Source organism: Mastigoproctus giganteus, chromosome 13 (genome assembly GCF_048544385.1).
Source record: "Mastigoproctus giganteus isolate SK-2022 chromosome 13, ASM4854438v1, whole genome shotgun sequence".
Lineage (NCBI taxonomy): Eukaryota > Metazoa > Arthropoda > Arachnida > Uropygi > Thelyphonidae > Mastigoproctus > Mastigoproctus giganteus.
The window spans coordinates 361,429-381,279 of NC_143587.1; the positions used below are offsets into that span (position 1 = coordinate 361,429).

At 42.9% G+C, this 19,851-nt stretch overlaps 1 protein-coding gene across 1 annotated transcript in view; it reads right to left on the reverse strand.

The window, feature by feature from the left end:
- The window catches only part of kkv (hyaluronan synthase-like protein kkv), a 401,584-nt gene that overhangs the window by 121,640 nt on the left and 260,093 nt on the right, over nucleotides 1-19,851 (reverse strand). The window contains exon 8 of the mRNA XM_090387806.1: nucleotides 4,878-4,957. Coding sequence (XP_090243932.1) covers nucleotides 4,878-4,957 — 80 coding nt within the window. The remainder of the gene's footprint in view (nucleotides 1-4,877; nucleotides 4,958-19,851) is intronic.

Genomic DNA, 19,851 nt, shown 5'->3' on the forward strand with positions numbered 1-19,851 from the left:
TCTCCAGGGTTGATAACAGTGAACAGCTTTATATCATCGGCGAAGGTGATAATATCAGTTCGGCCCGTCACGAAAGGCAGAAGAACGGCTGAGAAAAAAATACCAGAGAGGACCCCACCTTGTGGGACTCCAGCTGTAATAGTTCTGGTGTAGCGCCGATTGGCATCGCGAACAATAATAGTCCCGTTCTCAAGGAATGTCTGAATGAACCAGAGCACGTCTCCGCCAATGAGGTAATACTCACGTAATAGCCTTACGAACGCATGAACGGATACGGAATCAAATGCTGCCTGGACGTCGATATAAGTAACGGTGATTTCCGAACAGTGCTCAAATGCCTCGAGGATCTTGGTAGTGAAGCTGACTAGATTTGTAGCGGTGGATCTTGACCGGGTGGCATAGTGGATCTGCAGTGGCTGATGTGGCATCATTCGGGTGGTTAAAGTTTTCAGAAGAGATTTCTCAAATAGCTTTAATAGGCATGATGCAGAGGAAATAGGACGGAAGTGACTGGGCTGAGAAGCAGAGCGTATTTTTGGCAGCGGTCTTACTAGATAGACATGCCACATAGGAGGGAAGAATTTTTGATGAAGGATTTTGTTGAATAATGACAGAATGGGATCAACAATAAATATACTCAGGCATTTCAACATAAACTGAGGAATCCCGTCTGCGCCGGATGCGGCCGTAGGTGCTAAACTGTTTATTGCATCAATCAGTTGATATTTGGTAAGTTGAACTGAATTTAAGGGGTCGGTTGAAATCAGATTGATTGGCAATTCCATTGGTGTAGTGGATTCTGTCTGAGCCGCAAACCTAGTTATGTGATCGAGCCAACTGCTCAGATTGAGTGAGTGGATGGAGTCCTCTGATTTGCTTCTGTGGAAGGGCTTCCCTTTATTTATGGTAGCCTCTAGGTGAAGTTTTATTGCCTCCCTCTTGTTCTTAATAAAAAGAGCCCTAGCTCGGGAGAATGCAGTTCTGTCCGAGGGCGAGCCGGAGTTTTTCCACCGCTTGTGCATGTTCTGTTTGACGTGGAAGCTTTCAGAGACTTTTCGACTCCACGTGGCCCTTGAATGCTCTGTAATGGTCAACTTCTTTGTTGCAGCATAGAGAGAGAGAGAGAGAGACAGTGGCTATCTATCTTGTCATTAGGTCAATTCCGAGTGCAGGGTCGCATTCCTCAAGGACATCCCATGGAATTGCCTGGGCTGCATAAACACACCATTCAGGATCGAGGTATTTAGGCGCTGTAATAGTTTTGGCTGTGACTTTTCTCTGTCAATGTCGTCTGTGGTGATGCAGCACCTTGTAAATGCCAGACGCGACTGGGACTCAATAGGCACATTCTGTCCTTATTCTATAAAGCGGTATTTACCCCGATTATAACGTACGCAGCAGGCATCTGGTACTCGAAAGCCATCACTGTTACTGGTAGAAAAATCCATCCTCGACTCTCTGCAAAGGAACATCCTGCTCGCCACCACCCGTGCCTGCTGCGTTGTCAGTACCCATGCTCTGAAAATCCTGGCAGGTGCCATGCCACTGGAACTAGAGGTGGTCTGCTGTGGACTGCTCTTCCACCTCTCCGAAGCCTCAGTACGAGGATCTTCCGCTGCACCTTCAACACTTCCTTGACCTACATACCCAAATATCAAGAAGCACACCTACTTGATAGTAGGCAGGAATATACAACTTTTACGAGTTTCACAGAAGAACTCTTCAGCCGAAGGAAATCCTTATCTACAGTTCCTGTGACGGAACCACAACGGTTCCGAGGAAGACAACAGACGGTTTGAGACCATGATGGACTACCATCCAGACTAGACAGTCTGGAACTTGACCGTCACGCCATTAAACGGACAACTATCCGACGATTGGAGTTTGATAGCTACCCATTGGATTGACTTAAACCTCTAGATTGGACGTCACCCGGACTTGACAGAGGCGCTAAATGGCCATCCTATCTGTGCACAATCACTTTTGACCCTATTTCTTCCACTTTCTTCGCCTGAGGGAATTTGGTGTCCATTGACTGGGTGGGGATGCCTTTGCCTACGTCCCCTTACTTTCATCCCACCTCTTCTTCCGTACACCCTGTACCACTAGGTAATCGCTTTTTTTTAATTTTTTATTTTATTATTATTATTTTATATATCTATTTATAACTTGGGCTCCGCTCAGAAAGCTGAGTCGACCCTGACGGAGACTAGCCAGAGAATTATGGGCAGCCTGGCTACCTCCTAGTGGCGTGTGTGCGCGGGCAACGTGGGATCCCACCAGGAGCCCTGCGGCCAAATACCAGGACACCCAACAGAAAACTACGTATTCAACACAGAACACTTTTCTGACATTTACAGGAGTTCTGTATTTCTTCACAGCGTGCATATGGCGCAGATGTGGGAAACACAGGTGGCACCTGACCCTAATACTATGCACACTATGGGCATAATCGAGAGGTCATCGCAATGGATCGTGCATAATCCAAAATGTGGCTGATGCGGGAAGGGAAATGGGCGCGGGCACAGAGAGAGAGAGATAATAACGTTAATTATAACGATATTAGTTTGCTTATGGCTTTTTTTTTTAAACTTCTCTATTTTATTATAATCGATTATGGCATTCATTCGATTACGAATGTGAGTGTTTATGGCGATATTACATACGGGGAATGTTTGCAGCACTTCCGAAGCTGCTGGGAGTAATCGGGATTTTAAAAAAAAAATTGTTTATTGCAATACGTCGGAATAATAAAAGTAATATAAGAAGCGTGTTAGCACTGCATTGACCAAATGTAATAGAAATACGGCCCAGCAGTCATTTGGCCACAGTTCAATGTGGTGTGGTATGGTATGGTATGGAATGGAATGGAGTGGAATGGAATGGAATGAACCACGAGTTCATCTGGTTAATCACAAAAACAGAACTTTGATCGCGGTGAAGGTAACATCAAAGGTCATCTTTAAGTGTAGACGAGGAAGTGATTGGTGGTAGAAGTCACTTTAAGAAAAGAACACTACGTACACGGATTTTGTCCTTCGTTTTCAGGGTTGGATTTCTCCCATTTAGTGGACAATCAGCTGCATTTTGAGGTTAATATGGACAGTCGCATTTCGAATGTTCGCCCTTTTACCATCTTTTGTGCCGAGCAGGGCTTTTCATTTGGGGCGTGTCACCCCTTCCCCGATCTTCGACGAGTCCGATTCTTCTTAGCAGCTCAGAGTTTCTTTTTATTTTTCAATAAGAAAAATATTTCCAAGTATAAGACACCACCGTATAAAGCAGCCCTGGAAAGAAGGAACAGTCTCCGTTTGGATGCAAGTCATTCAAGCCCGCGTGACTGCTGAATAAGGAGCTGCTCTTCCTCTGTACAGCCTCTGTCCTGGGAACTCCTCTGGTTGTCTGTATCTCCCGGAGTGCGAACAGATTTGTTAAATGCTGCGAGAAGATTCCGTTTTTAATGGAATCCACTCACTCACTCACTCCAGTCCCAAGAAGGCCTCCTCCGTTCGCAGGAATTAACGCGATGTTTTTAATTTGCAAAAGGCAGCCGGGCCTTCTGTTTTCTTTTCCTTTAATGCCAGTATTTTGGCACCGAGAAGACGGGGCATCCGTCTTCGTTGCGTCGCTCGACCGTCTAATTCCGTTTAAAAAATGTGATTTCGCAATTCGGTCCAAGATTTCATTTTTTTAAGGCCGTCACGAAGAATTACATTATTTTGAATGTGTCTCGAGCGAACTGCAACACGCTCCTAACTGATGGTTGGCTGCGCGGGGAGGACCATCTTTGGTTAAACTTCGATTAAATAAAAATAAAACAACGCGAGGTATTTTGCGCGTGTTCAGTAGCGGATCGGACGCTCTGCGGGATCCAAGCAACGATTTGCATCAATCTTCACCGCCAGCAATATTTTAAAGCAACTCTCAGCCCGCTTTTATGCGTGCGTTTTCTCTCGCGCAACAGCCGATTTTCTTTTTTACGCGACCAATATTTGTCTTCCGTAAAAAAAAAAAAAGAAGAGTGCGGGTGGACAAATGGCGTCAGTGGTGCCACAGTGGCATTTCGCATCGGAGAGTACAAAAAGATGGATGCGCGCGCGATCTGTTTTGCGTATCGGCTCATTGCAGTGAAAAGACGGGTGAAATATCACAGTACACACTTCTGTCCGTCCACTTTTCTGTTTTTGTACTCGTCCGATGATGAATCCCAAAGTGCTTTCTTTTTCTTCATCTCATCCATAAACGTTCAACATCCTCCGTTTTTTTATTAAAATAAGAGAAAAATAGTCACTTCAACTGACAACAACCTCCCTTGAAGGGAAACCTCCGCGCAATTGGACTGAAATGATCCGACAGAGCGTTTTGCGGCGCGGATACACCTTAGACAGCTCGCGACAGACAAGTGGCGCGTTTGCATAAAAGGACCAATTACACACCACGTGCTTAGAAACTTCGCGCGACTTTTTGGCGCTGGCGTTCTGTAGGACACGACGGCAACGTAAACGGACGACAGAGCGTAAAATGGTCCATTTGTCCCCGGTGATTTACAGAACGGACGACATTTCGCCGTCCCCTATTGCGCGACACAAAACGCACGCATAAAAGCTGGATCTAATGGAGACTCGACGCGAGTACTTTTTTAATAATTGGTTCGAAATCAGTTGGTTTGAAAGGGTGAAGTCTCGGCTTCTTTACTTATTCGCATTTCAAACGGAATCCGCCTGAACCCTCGCACAATTAGACGCCGACGTTGGCACTCCTTCGTGAAAGCGCATTTAACCGAAGCTGATCTTTCATTTGCCCTTCACAAGGAATCGAATGGCATCTTAATAACATCTTAATTAATTATTTAATTAATTAATATCTTAATAACTCACCTTCAAATTCGTAGTAGTCCGGGTCGATCACTCGCAAGTATTTCTGGGCATTTCTCCGGGCGCTCTGGTCCTCGTCCATCCTAAGAAAAACAAGACGAAACGTTAGCGCTCCTTGAGAAAGCAAAATCCAACTATCGATTTCGCTCTGCAATCTGGAGAATAATCTTAAGTGGTGCCGAAGCGAAATCTAAATTGGTACCACAAAGTAAAATACACGAAAATTGTTAACAATTATTACCAATGCAACTTGTTGGCGGGTGTAAAGAGAATTAAGGCGGCACAGTGAATTTACTGGGGGGAGGGAGGATAGGTACGCGGTATAGTATGTGGATCGCAGTTGCATTGCAACAGATGAAATGTCAGGCGCTGTCGTCGAGACAAATTTTGATTTCAGAAGAGCAAACTCTGGAGGAGAGCAAATTGCCCAAACCCAGAGGATTCCTTCCCACCTCTCTCAACCCAAAGTATTCTTTCTGGTCCACAGTGAGCCGCAGGTCGATGCAGTTCACTAGCAGCTGATCGAGTGGCACAAGAAGTGCCACTTTCAGCCCTTCTGCTGACGAAGCCCGTGTTAAACCGACAATGCCCTCCCAGCTCTGTCCTGCTCGTACCACGAAGAAACTCTCACACTTCGGCTAAACAAGAACATTTGAGCGTCTTTCTTTTTACTCGTCGTTACCTTTTGCGATAGTTTCGGGCTCGATCCAAACACCGGCATAATCGCCCTTTTCCCTGTTCTCACTCTGGGGAGGTTCCTGCCCAAAAAAAAAAAAAAATTTGTTCCAAGAAAGTGCGCGGGCAGGTAATGAAACTTTCGGTCTTCAATTTTTTTTATTTTTTTTTTTTTTGTAGTTGCTGGCGCATCGGCTTCTGTGGCCACAGTGCACCTCCCAAGGTTTTTGCAGTACTTTGATCCAAGCCCGAGGCGGGATTCGAACCCGCGACCTTTGGGTTGCCAGGCAGGCACTTTACCCACCCGGCTAGCCCGGTCGGCGGTCTTCAATTAATTTCTCTTCGCGCTGCTTCTGAGCACCGCCGTACTTGCGTGGCATCCTCTTCGTAATGTTTCCTTCAGATGTGTGCATTCGATTTAGTTTTGTGGCTGAATGGTGCCACCCTCCCACATCTGTTTTCGAAAAATGGGTTTATCTGCCAGAAGACATCCCTGCGATTGTTTTGAACTTCCAGAAAAGTGCTTCACGAACTCGACTAAAGGCAGGGTCGGATACGGGTTGTTTTTCTGGCGGGGATATTTGTGGTTGATAGTAATTGAGCTAATGTGTCGAAATAACTCATCACGTGATTTCAGAAATGTAAACGACTTTCTTTTGAACGCGATAAAAATAAATTAATTTTAATCCCTGGCTTAGTGCCGTGAAGGGTTTGTAAAAGTATGGCACGTACACACTGTGTGTACGTACCACACCTACGGTAAACTGCGTCTCTTCCCATTTATGACATTCTTTTTAAGATATACATTAGTAACACCATCTGTTACACATCGGGATAATAAAACCCTCTCATTACACATTCTTGTTCTTCTTCTTCTTTGGTCCTTAGCTGGCAGCTGGGGGAGGCGGTTGGCCACGCAACCAGTATGCTGCTGTAGGTGCCGCAGGGTTTCGGACTTGCTCTGTGATGTTCTTCCATACCTTACGATCAATGGCGTCAGTCCTGGCCTGGTTAAGGTCGAGACGTCGGCTCTTCAAGTCATTTTCCACTTGCTTGGCCCACGTTTTCCTAGGCGCGGTCCGTTGGATGCTCCATTGGGTGGGTCGTTGTCTCCAAAGGAGTCTGGATGGTATTCTGTTCGTGCCCATTCTACATACGTGGCCAAACCATCTGAGCCTTCGCTTCTGGATTTGGTCGTCAATGGTTGGTTGCTGTTGGCATCAGGCGCGGATGGTATCATTAGTGATGCGGTCGCGAAGAGAGATGCCCAAGATCTGCCGCAGACATCGCATTTGGAATACCTCAAGTTTGTTCAAATCTAACTTGAGACAAATCCATGTTTCCGATCCGTAAAGAAGAATGGGCAGGATCAAAGTCCGGAAGAGTCTGATTTTAGTCTTTGTGGAAATGTTGGTCCTCTTCCACAGACACCATTTGAGCGAGGCGAACGCAGTGGCCGCCTGTCCAATTCTGCTGTGGATTTCCATGGTGGATGCAACTTTCTTCTCCTGGACCAGCGACCCATGGTATTTAAAGTCCTGCACTTGCTCGATCTGGACGCCTTCGAGATAGATGGTGGCTTGCGACCCATCTGTTGTCAGGGCCTTTGTCTTACTAGCATTGATCTTCAAACCGTATGGCCGGGCAATGCGGGCAATGTCGTAGAGGATGTCCGTGGCTTCAGCGTCGTTACTGCCAAGGATAGCACTATCATCAGCAAACATCAGGTCAGTCACATAGTGATCCTTGTCATATTGTATGCGCTGTCTGTTTCTGAATGCTTGCCTCATAATGGCGTCGACCACGATGTTGAAAAGCAACGGGGAGGCTACATCCCCTTGGCGGACTCCAGTTTGGATGGTAAATTCCTCATTACACATTAGCAATTACTTAAAGACTTAATACCCAATGTAACATTCCTTGATTAGTTTCTTAACCTCGGTAAGGACCACACTTTACCTGTATTCAGGAAGGAGGTATAAATCTTATACTCCAATTCTATAACACTTTATGCACAGATAACTACAAACAGAACTAATTCTTTCCAACCATCGATTGTCCCTACTCGGATACACTCTAAAGAGGAATCCAAAGGTGTATTGATCTACGTACCGTTAATTCATTACTCCTTGATTACTTACACTGGCTACAATTCATTCTACGAAAGAAACTTTTATCTTAGACTCCCCTTTAATTGCCCTTTGTTTCGAGTCGTATACATTCTAATATCGGCTAATGCCACTCACTATCTACAGTCGAAATATTAATCTCTGTCCTCCCTAATCTACTATAAAGTCATCCACATAGCTCTGTCTGTCTATAGATGAGTTCGCCATTATTATTATTACAATTATAGTCCCTCTTTCATTAGAATAATAGCCCTTCAATAATGCTTCTTGGCTTGAACCAGGGTTGCTCCTTCTTGCTTCCCCCTTTACGTCCCTCACGGTGTTGGATCAGTCATCTCTACACAATATATTTCTGGCATTCGATCACAGACGAGCTTGTCGGTCCTGGGTGAAAATACTTCGTTTCTACCCGTTCTTCTTACTGCTGCGGGTGGGGGGGTATGTTTCGACTCAGATCCGTGGACGGGTTCGACCTTCCTTTCCTTCACTGGGCGCGAGACGACTCGATGGTTTCATTCCTTATCTCCATAATTCTGTACGCCCATCTTATTCTACTTCGTCACAAAGTTGACATCATTCTTCATTCTGTTCCTTACTATCACCAATCACTTCTCAGATCTCCTCCCTACAGCTCCTTCCAAAAAAATTTTTTTTCTCTCCTCTGCTCCCACCTCTTCCCTTTTCCCAAAAATATACCCCTTAATTTCTCTCTCATCTATTCGCTCGTCATTCATCGCCTGATCTCTTCCACCAATCACGTCCAATTTCTTTTTCTTAACTTTTATTTCCCGCCTATTTTTCTTACTAAAAATAACGCATTCCTTACCGCTGTTTCTAATTGCTTTTAAAATTCCTTGCCTTACAGCCCTCCCAGAGAATCGCTTACCGCCGCCCTCTTCCCGAATTTATTTATTTATTATTTATTATTCAATTTATTCCATATGCTTCACCCCTGAACAGCCTTCAGCTAGGAGGGTGCCTATATACATTTGTACATTATAACTTAGACAGCAAACATAGAAGTCGTGCGTGGGTGCCTATATACATTTGTACATTTTGACTTAGACAGCAAACATAGAAGTCGTACATAAATTACACATATTATTATTATTTCTATTTTATAGAAACAGTTTCTATATAATATTATGAACATTAGTTTCTTTATCCAACAAACATCTAAAGTGAGCAAATATAGCGGATAAAAATATATACAGTGACACGAGCAAAAGGTAGAGACATATAAACACATACGCGTCCTAATGTGTGCATATACAGCCAATACATCTGTACATACAAAACACATAATCATTTAAAACAAATTAATTCTTCAGCAAAGTACAGTTCATGGGAGATTCCATCCTGAAGGAGATAATCAGGAAACTTCTACAGTTTTATGTGGTGGTACATGTCCTGTATCTTCTCAGATCTGTACGCTTTCTCATCACAGAACTTGTGGGGATCAATCTTCAGGGTGTTGTACGTTTGGAGGAAGTTAGACTGAAAACATCTTCTAAGCATAGTTAAATTCTGTAATACGCTTCTTAGGGGGAATCCATGAACTATTGCAAAGGACGCGGGAAAGCCTAGGACCTCAAACAAGATTATGGACATTTGGAGCGTCAAAGCGATCGGTGAGGAGTTGACAGAGATTACGCAGATTTCCTGTAATGAGCAACTGATTCCAAGGGGTGCAACCAAGGTTAGCATACATGACTGATCTCGAGATGGTGAAAGGGAGGCCATTAACACGGTTCAACCACCTTAAAATCCAGTACTCGATGCCCATGAATTTTTTGATGTTAGTGAGGGAAGCAGAGGACCAGATCGTCGAGGCATACATGGGAATCGGAACAAGACATGTTTGTATGTAGTGAGTGGCAAGTTTTTGGTTGTTTACTCCAGTAAGTTCCTGTCTTATCGCCCACATTGCTGACAGAGTTTTTGCTTTAGTGTTGGCAAAGTGCTGTTGGAAGGTCAGGCCTTCATCCCAGGTGAGTCCTAGATCAGTGTGATGAGAAACCTTTTGCACTCTAATACCATTTATGTAGATGTTTGTGTTCATCTTCTTCTTCAAGTTGGTGAAAGACATTTGTGCTGACTTGGTCGGATTTATGGATAGGCCAATATTCTCAAGATAATGGTCAAGTTCTTCTATTAGGGCAGTGGCATGGGCGTTGATTGCTTCAGATTTGTCACCGTGTTTTGACGAGATGAAGAGTTTTATATCATCTGCGTAAGAGCTACAGTCAGGATGCGTAGAGAGGAAGGGGTCCAAAGCGGCAGCAAAAAATAGTGCGGAAAGGACGCCACCTTGCGGGACTCCTCTGTAGACGACGTGGTTCGATTGGAAGGTTCTATGTTCTACTCTCAAATGCCTTTGTTTGAGAATGGAAACGATGACTTTTAATAGGCCTCCCTGTATTCTGAAGTGCCTTTCAAGTATTGTCATCAAGGAATTGATTGAGACATTATCGAAAGCAGCTTTAATGGCTAAAAATACTACATCAATCTGTTCTTTGGCGTTCAGAGTCATTTGGATCCGAAATAGGGTGTCCATTAGATTAGTCACAGTTGATCTCTTTGGAATCACAGTGTGTAAATATGGTGGTCTTTTATGGAAAAAATGCATAACAAGAATTGGCAGCAGAGTCTTCTCGAACAATTTTAGTAGATTGCAACTTATAGAAATTGGACGAAAATCCTTCTTGTCTTTCGGATGTTTGACTTTAGGCACGGGTTTTACAATATAATGTTTCCATATTTCAGGGATAATTCCAGTGTGTAGGGTTTCTCTAAATATGTGTAGCAAGACCTCGATGATGAATGGACTGCTTATTTTCATGATGAAGAGGGGGAACATATCAGGGCTAGAAGTGGATTTATTTGGGAGACTATTTAATGCCTGAATTACATTTTCTTTGGTTATGGTGATTTCTGTTAGTAGAGGTCTGATATCAAGATTGGATCCGGATGGAGTCATGTTATTCATGTAATTTACCAGCCAACTGGTATTGTCTGGTGCGAGAGAGTTATTCTCTAAATTAGGGTCTGGAGAGATTCCGAAGGTACTGTTCGCCCATTCCCTAAATAAAGTTTCATCCATGGTGAAGTTGGTATTCTTGTTGTTATTGATTCTTTTAGACTGTTTAAGCTTTTTAGAAATTGCAAGGTTGTACTCTTGGCGTTTGTGCTTTAAGAAACAGGCTCGTTCTTTTTTGTAAGCGATGTAGTCTTCAGCGGTTCTGGTTTTCTGCCATTTTCTGTAAGCCTTTTGTTTTCTTATAAACACAACCTTCATATTGTTGTTAAACCACCAGTTAGATCGATGTGAGATCCGAATCTCCTTAGACGCACCAACACAAGCTATTTGAAATAATTCTTCAGCCAGGATGGAAGCGGCTTCAGGCCCTGACTTTTCTAACAGACAGTTCCATTTATACGTAGTGAGGCGATGGAGGATTATTTCTTGCTTAATGAACTTGTTTGAAAAGACTCTTCTCGTATGCAGCGGGCCACATCCTTCAACCGAGGCATTAGAGAGGTCGGAATGGGCATAAAATTCACAATCTAACGGTTGATGATCTGATTTGAAGAAGATGGTTGGTTGGATAAGTCCCGCATGAGGTATGTTGTGAAAAATGAGGTCGAACTGCTGATTCCTAAAAATACTCAAATACCTAAGTTAACCTGAAAGGATCATAAATGAACTGCATATTGACAGAGAGCTTATGAGAAGTGGAATCTGGATATAGTGTCTACTAATGGAATCCTGAACAGGTAATATGTCTAATCTTGATTTTAAGCATTCATACTTCGCGTAATAGTTGAAAGGAACGGTTGGTTTATAGCGATTCAGTGCAGCGGAACATAGCAATATTCTGCTTAAGGCAATACGGCACTTAAGCTCTGAACAAGGTCAAGCGGTGACAAAGTTAGGGATTAAAACCTCCCCCACTCCCACCTGCATATTTCATAGGCTAGTCATCGAACGATAGAAGTGCCCTATCTTCTTGTACTAAAGACTACCTGCCTCGAAATTACTGAAATTCCAGCCCCCATTTGCATTTCAGAATGACAGATTTCAGCGCATCAGCCGTGCCGCTTACTTGCTGCATATGTCTGACCAATGATGACTTCATAATTAAATGCGTTACTTGTCACAAAAACTATTGCAATAAGCCTGATTGTACTTCTGTAGATATTAAGAAATTAAACAAAACTAGAAAACGCAAGTTTGAATGTAACGCCTGTAGGCAACAAACAGGGAAAAATAATGAAGAATTACCTAATGAAGTCATTTGTGAAGATTCTTGCACAGAACAGATTAATGACCTTGAACAAGCAACAAGAGAAATCCTCTCGCAGACTGACCTTGGAAATGGCATCTTGGGCCATCCTGAAGGATCAATTTTTGAAACCTTGGGATGCGATATTTGCCCGGAAGACTGCGAGCACTCTGAAGGGGGTTTCGCTAGACAGAGGAGCAATCATAGCCCGGATGAAAGGCAGGAAGAGAACCGTAAAGAATATGTCTCGCGTACGGAATTAAAGGATATCCTTGCAGACTGCCTCAGCCCCTTTTCGATGCAGGCTGTGGAATACGCTGAAACATTCGCGAGCAATTTCATCCCTGTACATAAAATGCTACAGGAACTGCAGGAAGAGAATTTTCTTCTCAAAGAACAAAACAGTAAAATATTGCACACCCTTAAACGACTGGAGGAAAAGCTAGGATGCTTTGAATCCGTCCTCGTTGCACAAGGTGGCTCAACGGCTCCCGTAACCGACGAAACTTGCTATGCGAGGCAGAGCTACCCAAAGAAAAGTAGAAGTGATATGCATGGATTGTACAGGAGGACAGAAAGCATTGAAAATCACAAACAGAAGACAAGAAAAGAATTGAATTCGGGGGAAAACATATCAGAAAGAATTGCAAAACTACAAGACAGCCAAATAATATGTGAATCTCAAGCCCAGCCGCGAACTGTCTGTTTGCAGCAGGACCTCGCAAGCAATAGCACCAAACCCAGTGAAACTTTAGGGGCAGCACAAGGAAATGGCTCCACACATTCCACTAGGAAAAGTCGAAACCAAAATAAAGAAGCCTCAGAAATATTAGGACAACAGGAATCAACTGAAATGATTGGAGCATGCATGTATTCCAAGAGTACGAACTCCAGAGTTACATCTTCCCCCTCAAATCATGTTCCTGCAAACCCACTCACTTATGCGCACATCACTATGCTACCTAAAAAGCATAACACTTTTGAGGGTAGAAAAACCCGCCCATCCCAAAATTTCATGCCTACTCTCGCCGAGGACAGCCGACGACGTAATCCAGTTCACAGAGAAAGTATTAACGTGTCTTCCTGTAACACACCTGAAACAAACAAACGGTTTTCTGAAATGTACAACATTACTTCCGTTGCAACCAGAGAGCAAATTTTTGTATCAAGGCTGGGACCCACAACACAGCCCAGAAACATTAAAGCCATGTGTGAGGGCGAACATGGGATAACTGTGCAAGTCAAGCAAGTGAAAACACGACACCCAGCTTACTCCTCCTTTATAATCTCTTGTCCACCAGATAAAGCAACTCGCCTACAAGACGTAAGCGCCTGGCCAGTAGGTACCTTAGTCAAGCCCTACAGAGACAGATGGGCCAGACCACTGATTAAAAATGATGCAAGGAATCGGGCTCAATAGCAATCAAGAAAACTATCCCCAGCTGGGAATGCAGAACATCACATCCACCTGTTTGTACAAAACGTGAGGAGCATTGCAAATAAGCTCCACACCCTACAAACGATGATGATGTACGAGGACCTGGATTTCATTTGCCTAATCGAAACCTGGTTGGGAAATGGAAAACAGTTAGATCGGCTAACTGCGGCAGCAAACTGCAAATGTGTGGGAACCGGAAGAACAGATAGGCGAGGAGGGGGAGTTATAATTTGCTATCAAAATAAATACCAGCCTATAAGAGAATGAAAAACCAATTCAAATAATTTTGAAGGGATTTGCGTTACCTTTTCAAAAGAGCACGTGAAAATACAGTTATGCATCATATACCTCCCACCTGAGCACACAAAGGAGACAAGAAACGAACTCTATGCTTGGCTTGCTGCAAATCTAAAGCCATCAGTCGACACAATAATAGCGGGAGATTTTAATTTGCCTTTTCCGAAACACAGGGAGGCCAAGAAAGGGTTGGATGCGACATTGGGTGCATTGCACTTAACGCAGCTTCCGACACCAGTGACAAGGGGAATGCAGCAACTTGACCTGTTGTATCATAGTTCCTTAGACATAAGGCTAGCGCAAAACTTCATAAAATTTAAGTCGGACCACAATCCCATTGAAATAGAAGCAGCACTGAAGATGCATAAATACATGCAGGGTAAGCACATGAACTGGATAAAACAAAGTAAGTATCTTTTCTCCGTGAAGTATATTAATCCAGAAGTCATTCTCAGTCACCTGACTAGGTACAACTGGAATGACCTGCAAGAAAAGCCAGTAGACGAAGTTTTAGAAATGATCACTCTAATAGAGCTATACCAAACAGCATTGGAAGGAGCAGCAAAAGAAATCAAAATATCTGAGAGAACAAAAGAATGGTTCAACCCACAACTGAAAGCAAGTTTCCTCAGGAAGCAAAAACTGTATAGAAAATGGCAAAGAACGGGTCATCCTGCCGATCACATTCGTTATAAGAAAGAAAGAGCACACTTCATCAAAGCAAAACGACAGGCACACTGCAGTGTTGTTCATAATAAACTAAAAAGAGCAAAAAGAATTACTAGCAATAGAAATAGCACAGAGAATATGACCGAATGCATTTTCAAGGAATGGGCTAATAACACTTTTAGTAACCTGCATGGACTGAATCAAATTGAGAACACTGATAATGGTAACAAAATTTTTGAATTCCTGAAAGATTTAAACAAGCGAAACCATTCGGCAATAGAGGAACCAACAAGACCTCCTTTGAGTGAAATACAAATCACCAAAGAGAGCGTAATGAAAGCAATCAACGATCTGCCCAATAAGGCCACTGTTGGACCAGACAAATTTCCAATGTTCATCCTTAAGATAAGTAGCCCATTTATAATAGATCTATTACTGCACATCTATCAGGAAATCATCAGGTCAGGAGCTTTCCCGCAAGCTTGGAAAAATTACATTGTAACCCCAATACCAAAGATTAAACACCCAAAATTGGCTAAGGATTACAGACCAATTTCTGTCAGTTGCACCCTACAGAAGGTATTCGAAAAAGCACTGCTTCCCACCATCAACCAACACTGCTTCAGCCATAGACCACCACATTTGCACTCAGTTATTTCCGGTAGATCAACAATAACAAACTTGCTGGAAACCCTTTTTCGCGTGCAGAAAGCACTAAATGAGAAAAAGCAAATCGATATTATTTTTTTGGATATCTCCGCAGCCTACGACAACGTCTCAATTCCAGCGCTCATTGCGATTTTAAAGAATTATTTTAATGTAAGAGGAAATTTGTTAACTATAATAACCAGCCTGCTAGAACATAGAAAACTTATTGTTAAGCACCAAAAGCTACAATCTTGCTTTACCATCTCGCGAGGAGTGCCACAAGGGGGAGTTCTTTCGGCTACTCTCTTCGCGGCCGCCCTGGAGCCGTTTCTTGCACGGTACTACAATTTTATAACATATGCTGACGATGTAAAATTCTTCATCACTTCCAAAGACCATGAATCAGCAGAAGGTATTTGTCAGATGGCAAATAGCACAATCAGAGAATTTGAGAGCTACCTGGATTGCATCGGGCTCCGTATTAATGCGCAGAAGTCTGCCCAAATGACCATAACTTGCAAGCAGAATAAAAATGACATCTCGATCTCCGTGAACGGGTCTAATGTGGTAAAAGTGCACTCTCACCTGGACCTGGGTCTTAAGTGGGATGACAGATTCACCTTTGCTCAACACTTCGCCCATATGAAGACAAAAATATTCGCCGCTTTATGGGCTACCAGACAGGAACTGGTAGGAATTAGGGATCCTCAGCTAGCGACCAAGTACATTTTAATGTGTGTCCTGCCAATTGCAATGCATGCCTCGCAAATCTGGTCTTCAGCTCCAGATTCACATTATAAGTCCGTCCTTGGGATCGAGTACTGGTTCTTGCGATGGCTTAACAGAGTTGCTGGCCACCCTTTTACTATCTCAAGGGCCATTCTCTACTCAAACCTTAACATCACACCCTGGATGCAGCGGACAATTAACAAGAACATACACACTCTCGCACAAATGCTCACAGGCAGAGTGGATGCTCCAGTCCTGGATAATATTCTAGTCAAACCGCGTGCCACTGCTAGACGTTGCGGAGAAGTAAATAATCCACTGCGTCCATTCCTGAACAATCTTAGTAGCCTGCAAAGATTCTTCCCATCAAATGCAGCGAAAATATTTAACTCACTACACATAGATGCTGAAAAACTGTGTGAGGATGCAACATACCGGAAAGAGATCTTCCAGGATTCGTATAGACTTACCAAAATATGAATCGGCTGCAAAGTACCAAAGAATTTAGAGTAAAAGAGAAACTTTCTGCTTTCAGAACAATAATAATTTGTTGACTGTAAAAATATACCTTCTGTAACAGTTATGTTAATATGTAATTTATAGATGGAATTATTAGTGAATTGTAAATATATCAGTTGTATAATGTATGTACAGAATCATCAATGTGTAAATACTGTATATATTAAACATAAAATGTGTATAAAATGTATTTCGGGACGAGACTACGTGTTCAGTATATGTAACCCACTGCACGTAGTATCTCGTACCCTGATATGTACTTAACACCCTCCTGGCACTTTGCCGTCCCGGGGTGGTTTCCTTATGGAAATAAACGGATAATAATAATAATAATAATTTCCGCGAGTTGGGGGAGTTTGAAGAGGATGAAGGTCGAGCATATGTAGCATGTTTTCCAGAGAAGACCGAGCCGTTGAGCACCTTGGCAGGGGCATGTTGAAGTCCCCTATGAGAACAGTAGGGACGTTGGGTTGGAGATTGGTAGTAATCCAGGTCGCTAATTCCGTTCTAACCTCTAGGGTGTGTTCTGGAGGGAGGTAGACAGAATGCAAACCTGTATTCTAATTTCATTGAGGTCAAGGATTACAGAGATGGCTTCAAATTTTTCGGAACTACTTGAGTTGGTCCTATGTCGAGAAAAGGAATTTTTATAGATAATTGCAACTCCATCACCGCGGCGAATGGCGCGTCCATTAACTTGAGAAGCATAGTTCAAAGGGAGGCAAAGAGTGTCAATACATCTATTGTGGTTCATCCAGGTCTCCATTAAACAAATAATATCGTACTCTGCAGTAAGGAGAATAGATTGAAGTGTATGGAGTTTGCAACTTATGCCTCTTATGTTATGAATGTAGCATCTGATAGTTACAGATGCCAGTGTGGATGGGACACTCTGTAATTGCTATACCTGAGTATTATTATGCCCCCTCTGGAGCACGCTAGCTTTTCTGTTTTCATAAGGTTTAATTTGAGTATTTTGTGGCCATGGGTCCAAGCTTATTAGCGGTTGGCAGGGGTCAGCTGGCTTTGAGACAATGAAAGAGGCATAAGATGCGTGCCGCGTACCGGTACGTAGTTGTCTAACATCTACTCTGATGGAGTATTCTTTCCAATACATTTCCGTGATTGCCTGAGTAGTGGTGTTTGGATTTAATCTTGACACAAAGATTTGGTCCCGAGTCAGTACAGCCGTTATATTGTAATTATATGCTGGGCAAGTCTTTCGTTGATTGGGTTTCGGATGATGTCTTATGATACACTTTTCATTAATGTTTGTTAAAGATGGTGGGAAATACGACACACCACTGGGATTAAGAGGTTGGTTCTCTTCATGGGTGCCGTTTTGGTTGTCTCTACCTTTGGGTCGGATGCCAGTTGGACTGATAGCGGTAACGTCGGCATAAGACCACCAAAACGATTGTTTTTGCTGTGGCCGGTTTGGGCAGCAGCAGCCGACTACCTCATTGACTGTATCTACTGAATTAGTGCCAGCAAGTGTTACACCCCTTATCTTCTGAGTATCCTTTTTCAACGTATGCTCTGTTGTCTTTTTTTTCACTGTATGAATTTCAGATGAGGAGTTTTTATGCATTGAGATGCAGCTCTGAGAGGAAACGGTTGCACTGTTATGTGGATGCTTATCGATTTTTTCTTGTTCGAAGGTGACTAAACATTCTTCAGCTTGCGGTATGTGTCCATTTGTTGCTGAGATCATCACTGGGAACTGTTTGCTACACGTGGATACTGGTACTCTCTCTGGCTCTAGTGTGATACTGCTATCAGTGACCCGTTGTCGGGTTTCTGTTGAGATCGCGTCTGAATCATGATATTCATTATCCCGTTGTTTGTACTTGCCATATGCTGTACTTTCAGGTCTCATTGTATGTTCTGATAAATGGAGATTCATGATGAATTGCTTGAGGGCGAATAGCTCTTGAGAGATTTCTGTGTTTTGCCCTCGAAGTATTTGGTTTTCGTCAATCAAAACCGCTAGATTTTCTTGAACGTTCTTCAGATTCAGAGCTATACTTTCTATTCCTGCTGAGAGTTGTTCAGGGGCTTTTCTTGTGTTCTGAAAATCCGTATTTACCGTTAGCAGTGCATGACTACTCTCGGCATTGCTTATACTTTCAGTTTGCGTACTTTTATTCAGAGAACGTGTACTGATTTCCTGATTATCAGAGGCCCGATAGGACTCTAGATCTAAGTAATCTTGAGTGCTCAGAGGAAATTGTGTAAAATTATCATCATCCAGCGATTCATTTGTTTCTTCATTCATTTTTGAAGCTATTTCTAACGTGTGGTCATTCTCAGGAGTATCGGCATCGATGTCCGTTAGAGTTTCAGGGTGTTTATTTTGTGGTTCTTGAATGAGAGCTTCTTCTGGCGCCTTACAGGAAGTTATTTGTTTCGTATTTTCTTTACACTGATCGCAAATAAATAGCCGTCTTTTAGCTTTGGGCAATTTAGTTAGGTTTATCTTGGTACAAGAATTACATATCAACCCGAGGCATTTAATGCATTTGATAATCGTTTCTTCATTATGTCCACAAATTTTACATATTAATAGACCCGGAATGATTTCTTGCTGATCCATAATGTGGACTAAATATGCAATTCTGTATAGTTCTGAAATTCCTCCGCTACCTTCAGTGCACTTTTAAACTTTCTAGTACTTTCAGTGATTAAGAGATTATTGTGCCACCTGTGGGGTGGTACATTGTTTGACCATTATTGCTTGCGGCATTGTCTTGAGATTATCTGGAGCACTCGTCTTACTTCTTAGTTGACTACCTACGTAGGCAGCATTTACACGTGGTGAATCCCAAGGGGTTTATCCCTACAGCGATATATCCTGAAAGTTCTTGTTGTTGGTAATTAATGTGCACAGCTCAGAGAACTGCCTATTTTCATCTTAAAATACAAATAATATATTACCTGGATAAATCCAATATTTGAGTGATGTATCCTCTTGTTCAGCTCACAATGATGAATCCAACCATACTAAATTATAAGTTAAACTTTACGGAAAAGTTAGTAGAAATACCTGAAAAACGAAGATCACTAAAATCGGGCGACTGCACTAGCTGGCACAAGCGAACTAACTCCCTATTTTGCCAGGGGCCTTTGCTTATTTGGCGTGACCACTAAGCCGTTCCTGTTGCTTGGTTTACGGCGAGGCTCCTTACTTGCACTGGTTTCTGGTGTCCCTTTGTTAGTCGAGTAACAAAGGGACACCAGCTCGGCTGTATATCGAGCTAGGAGACAGTACCAGCGGCATCGGAACTGGGGTCATTCTGAGGTAGTTAGATTGCATGAAAATTACGTATCTCTTAAGAATAATTACAAGAGAACCATGGCAACTCGGAAGAGAGAAACCTGGCGATTGTTTGTAAAAGAATCGGGGAGAAATGATCCCTGGGGTTTGCTATATAAGTTGTCAAGAGATAAACTGAGAAGTTTGGAGGTATTTAATACAATTCAAGAGGATTCTACTGAGACTATTGGCTGGGAGGATTCAGTAAATGCAATATTAACTAGGCCGTTCCCGGTTGACGATCCCATCTTAGACTCACAGTGCCAATCCG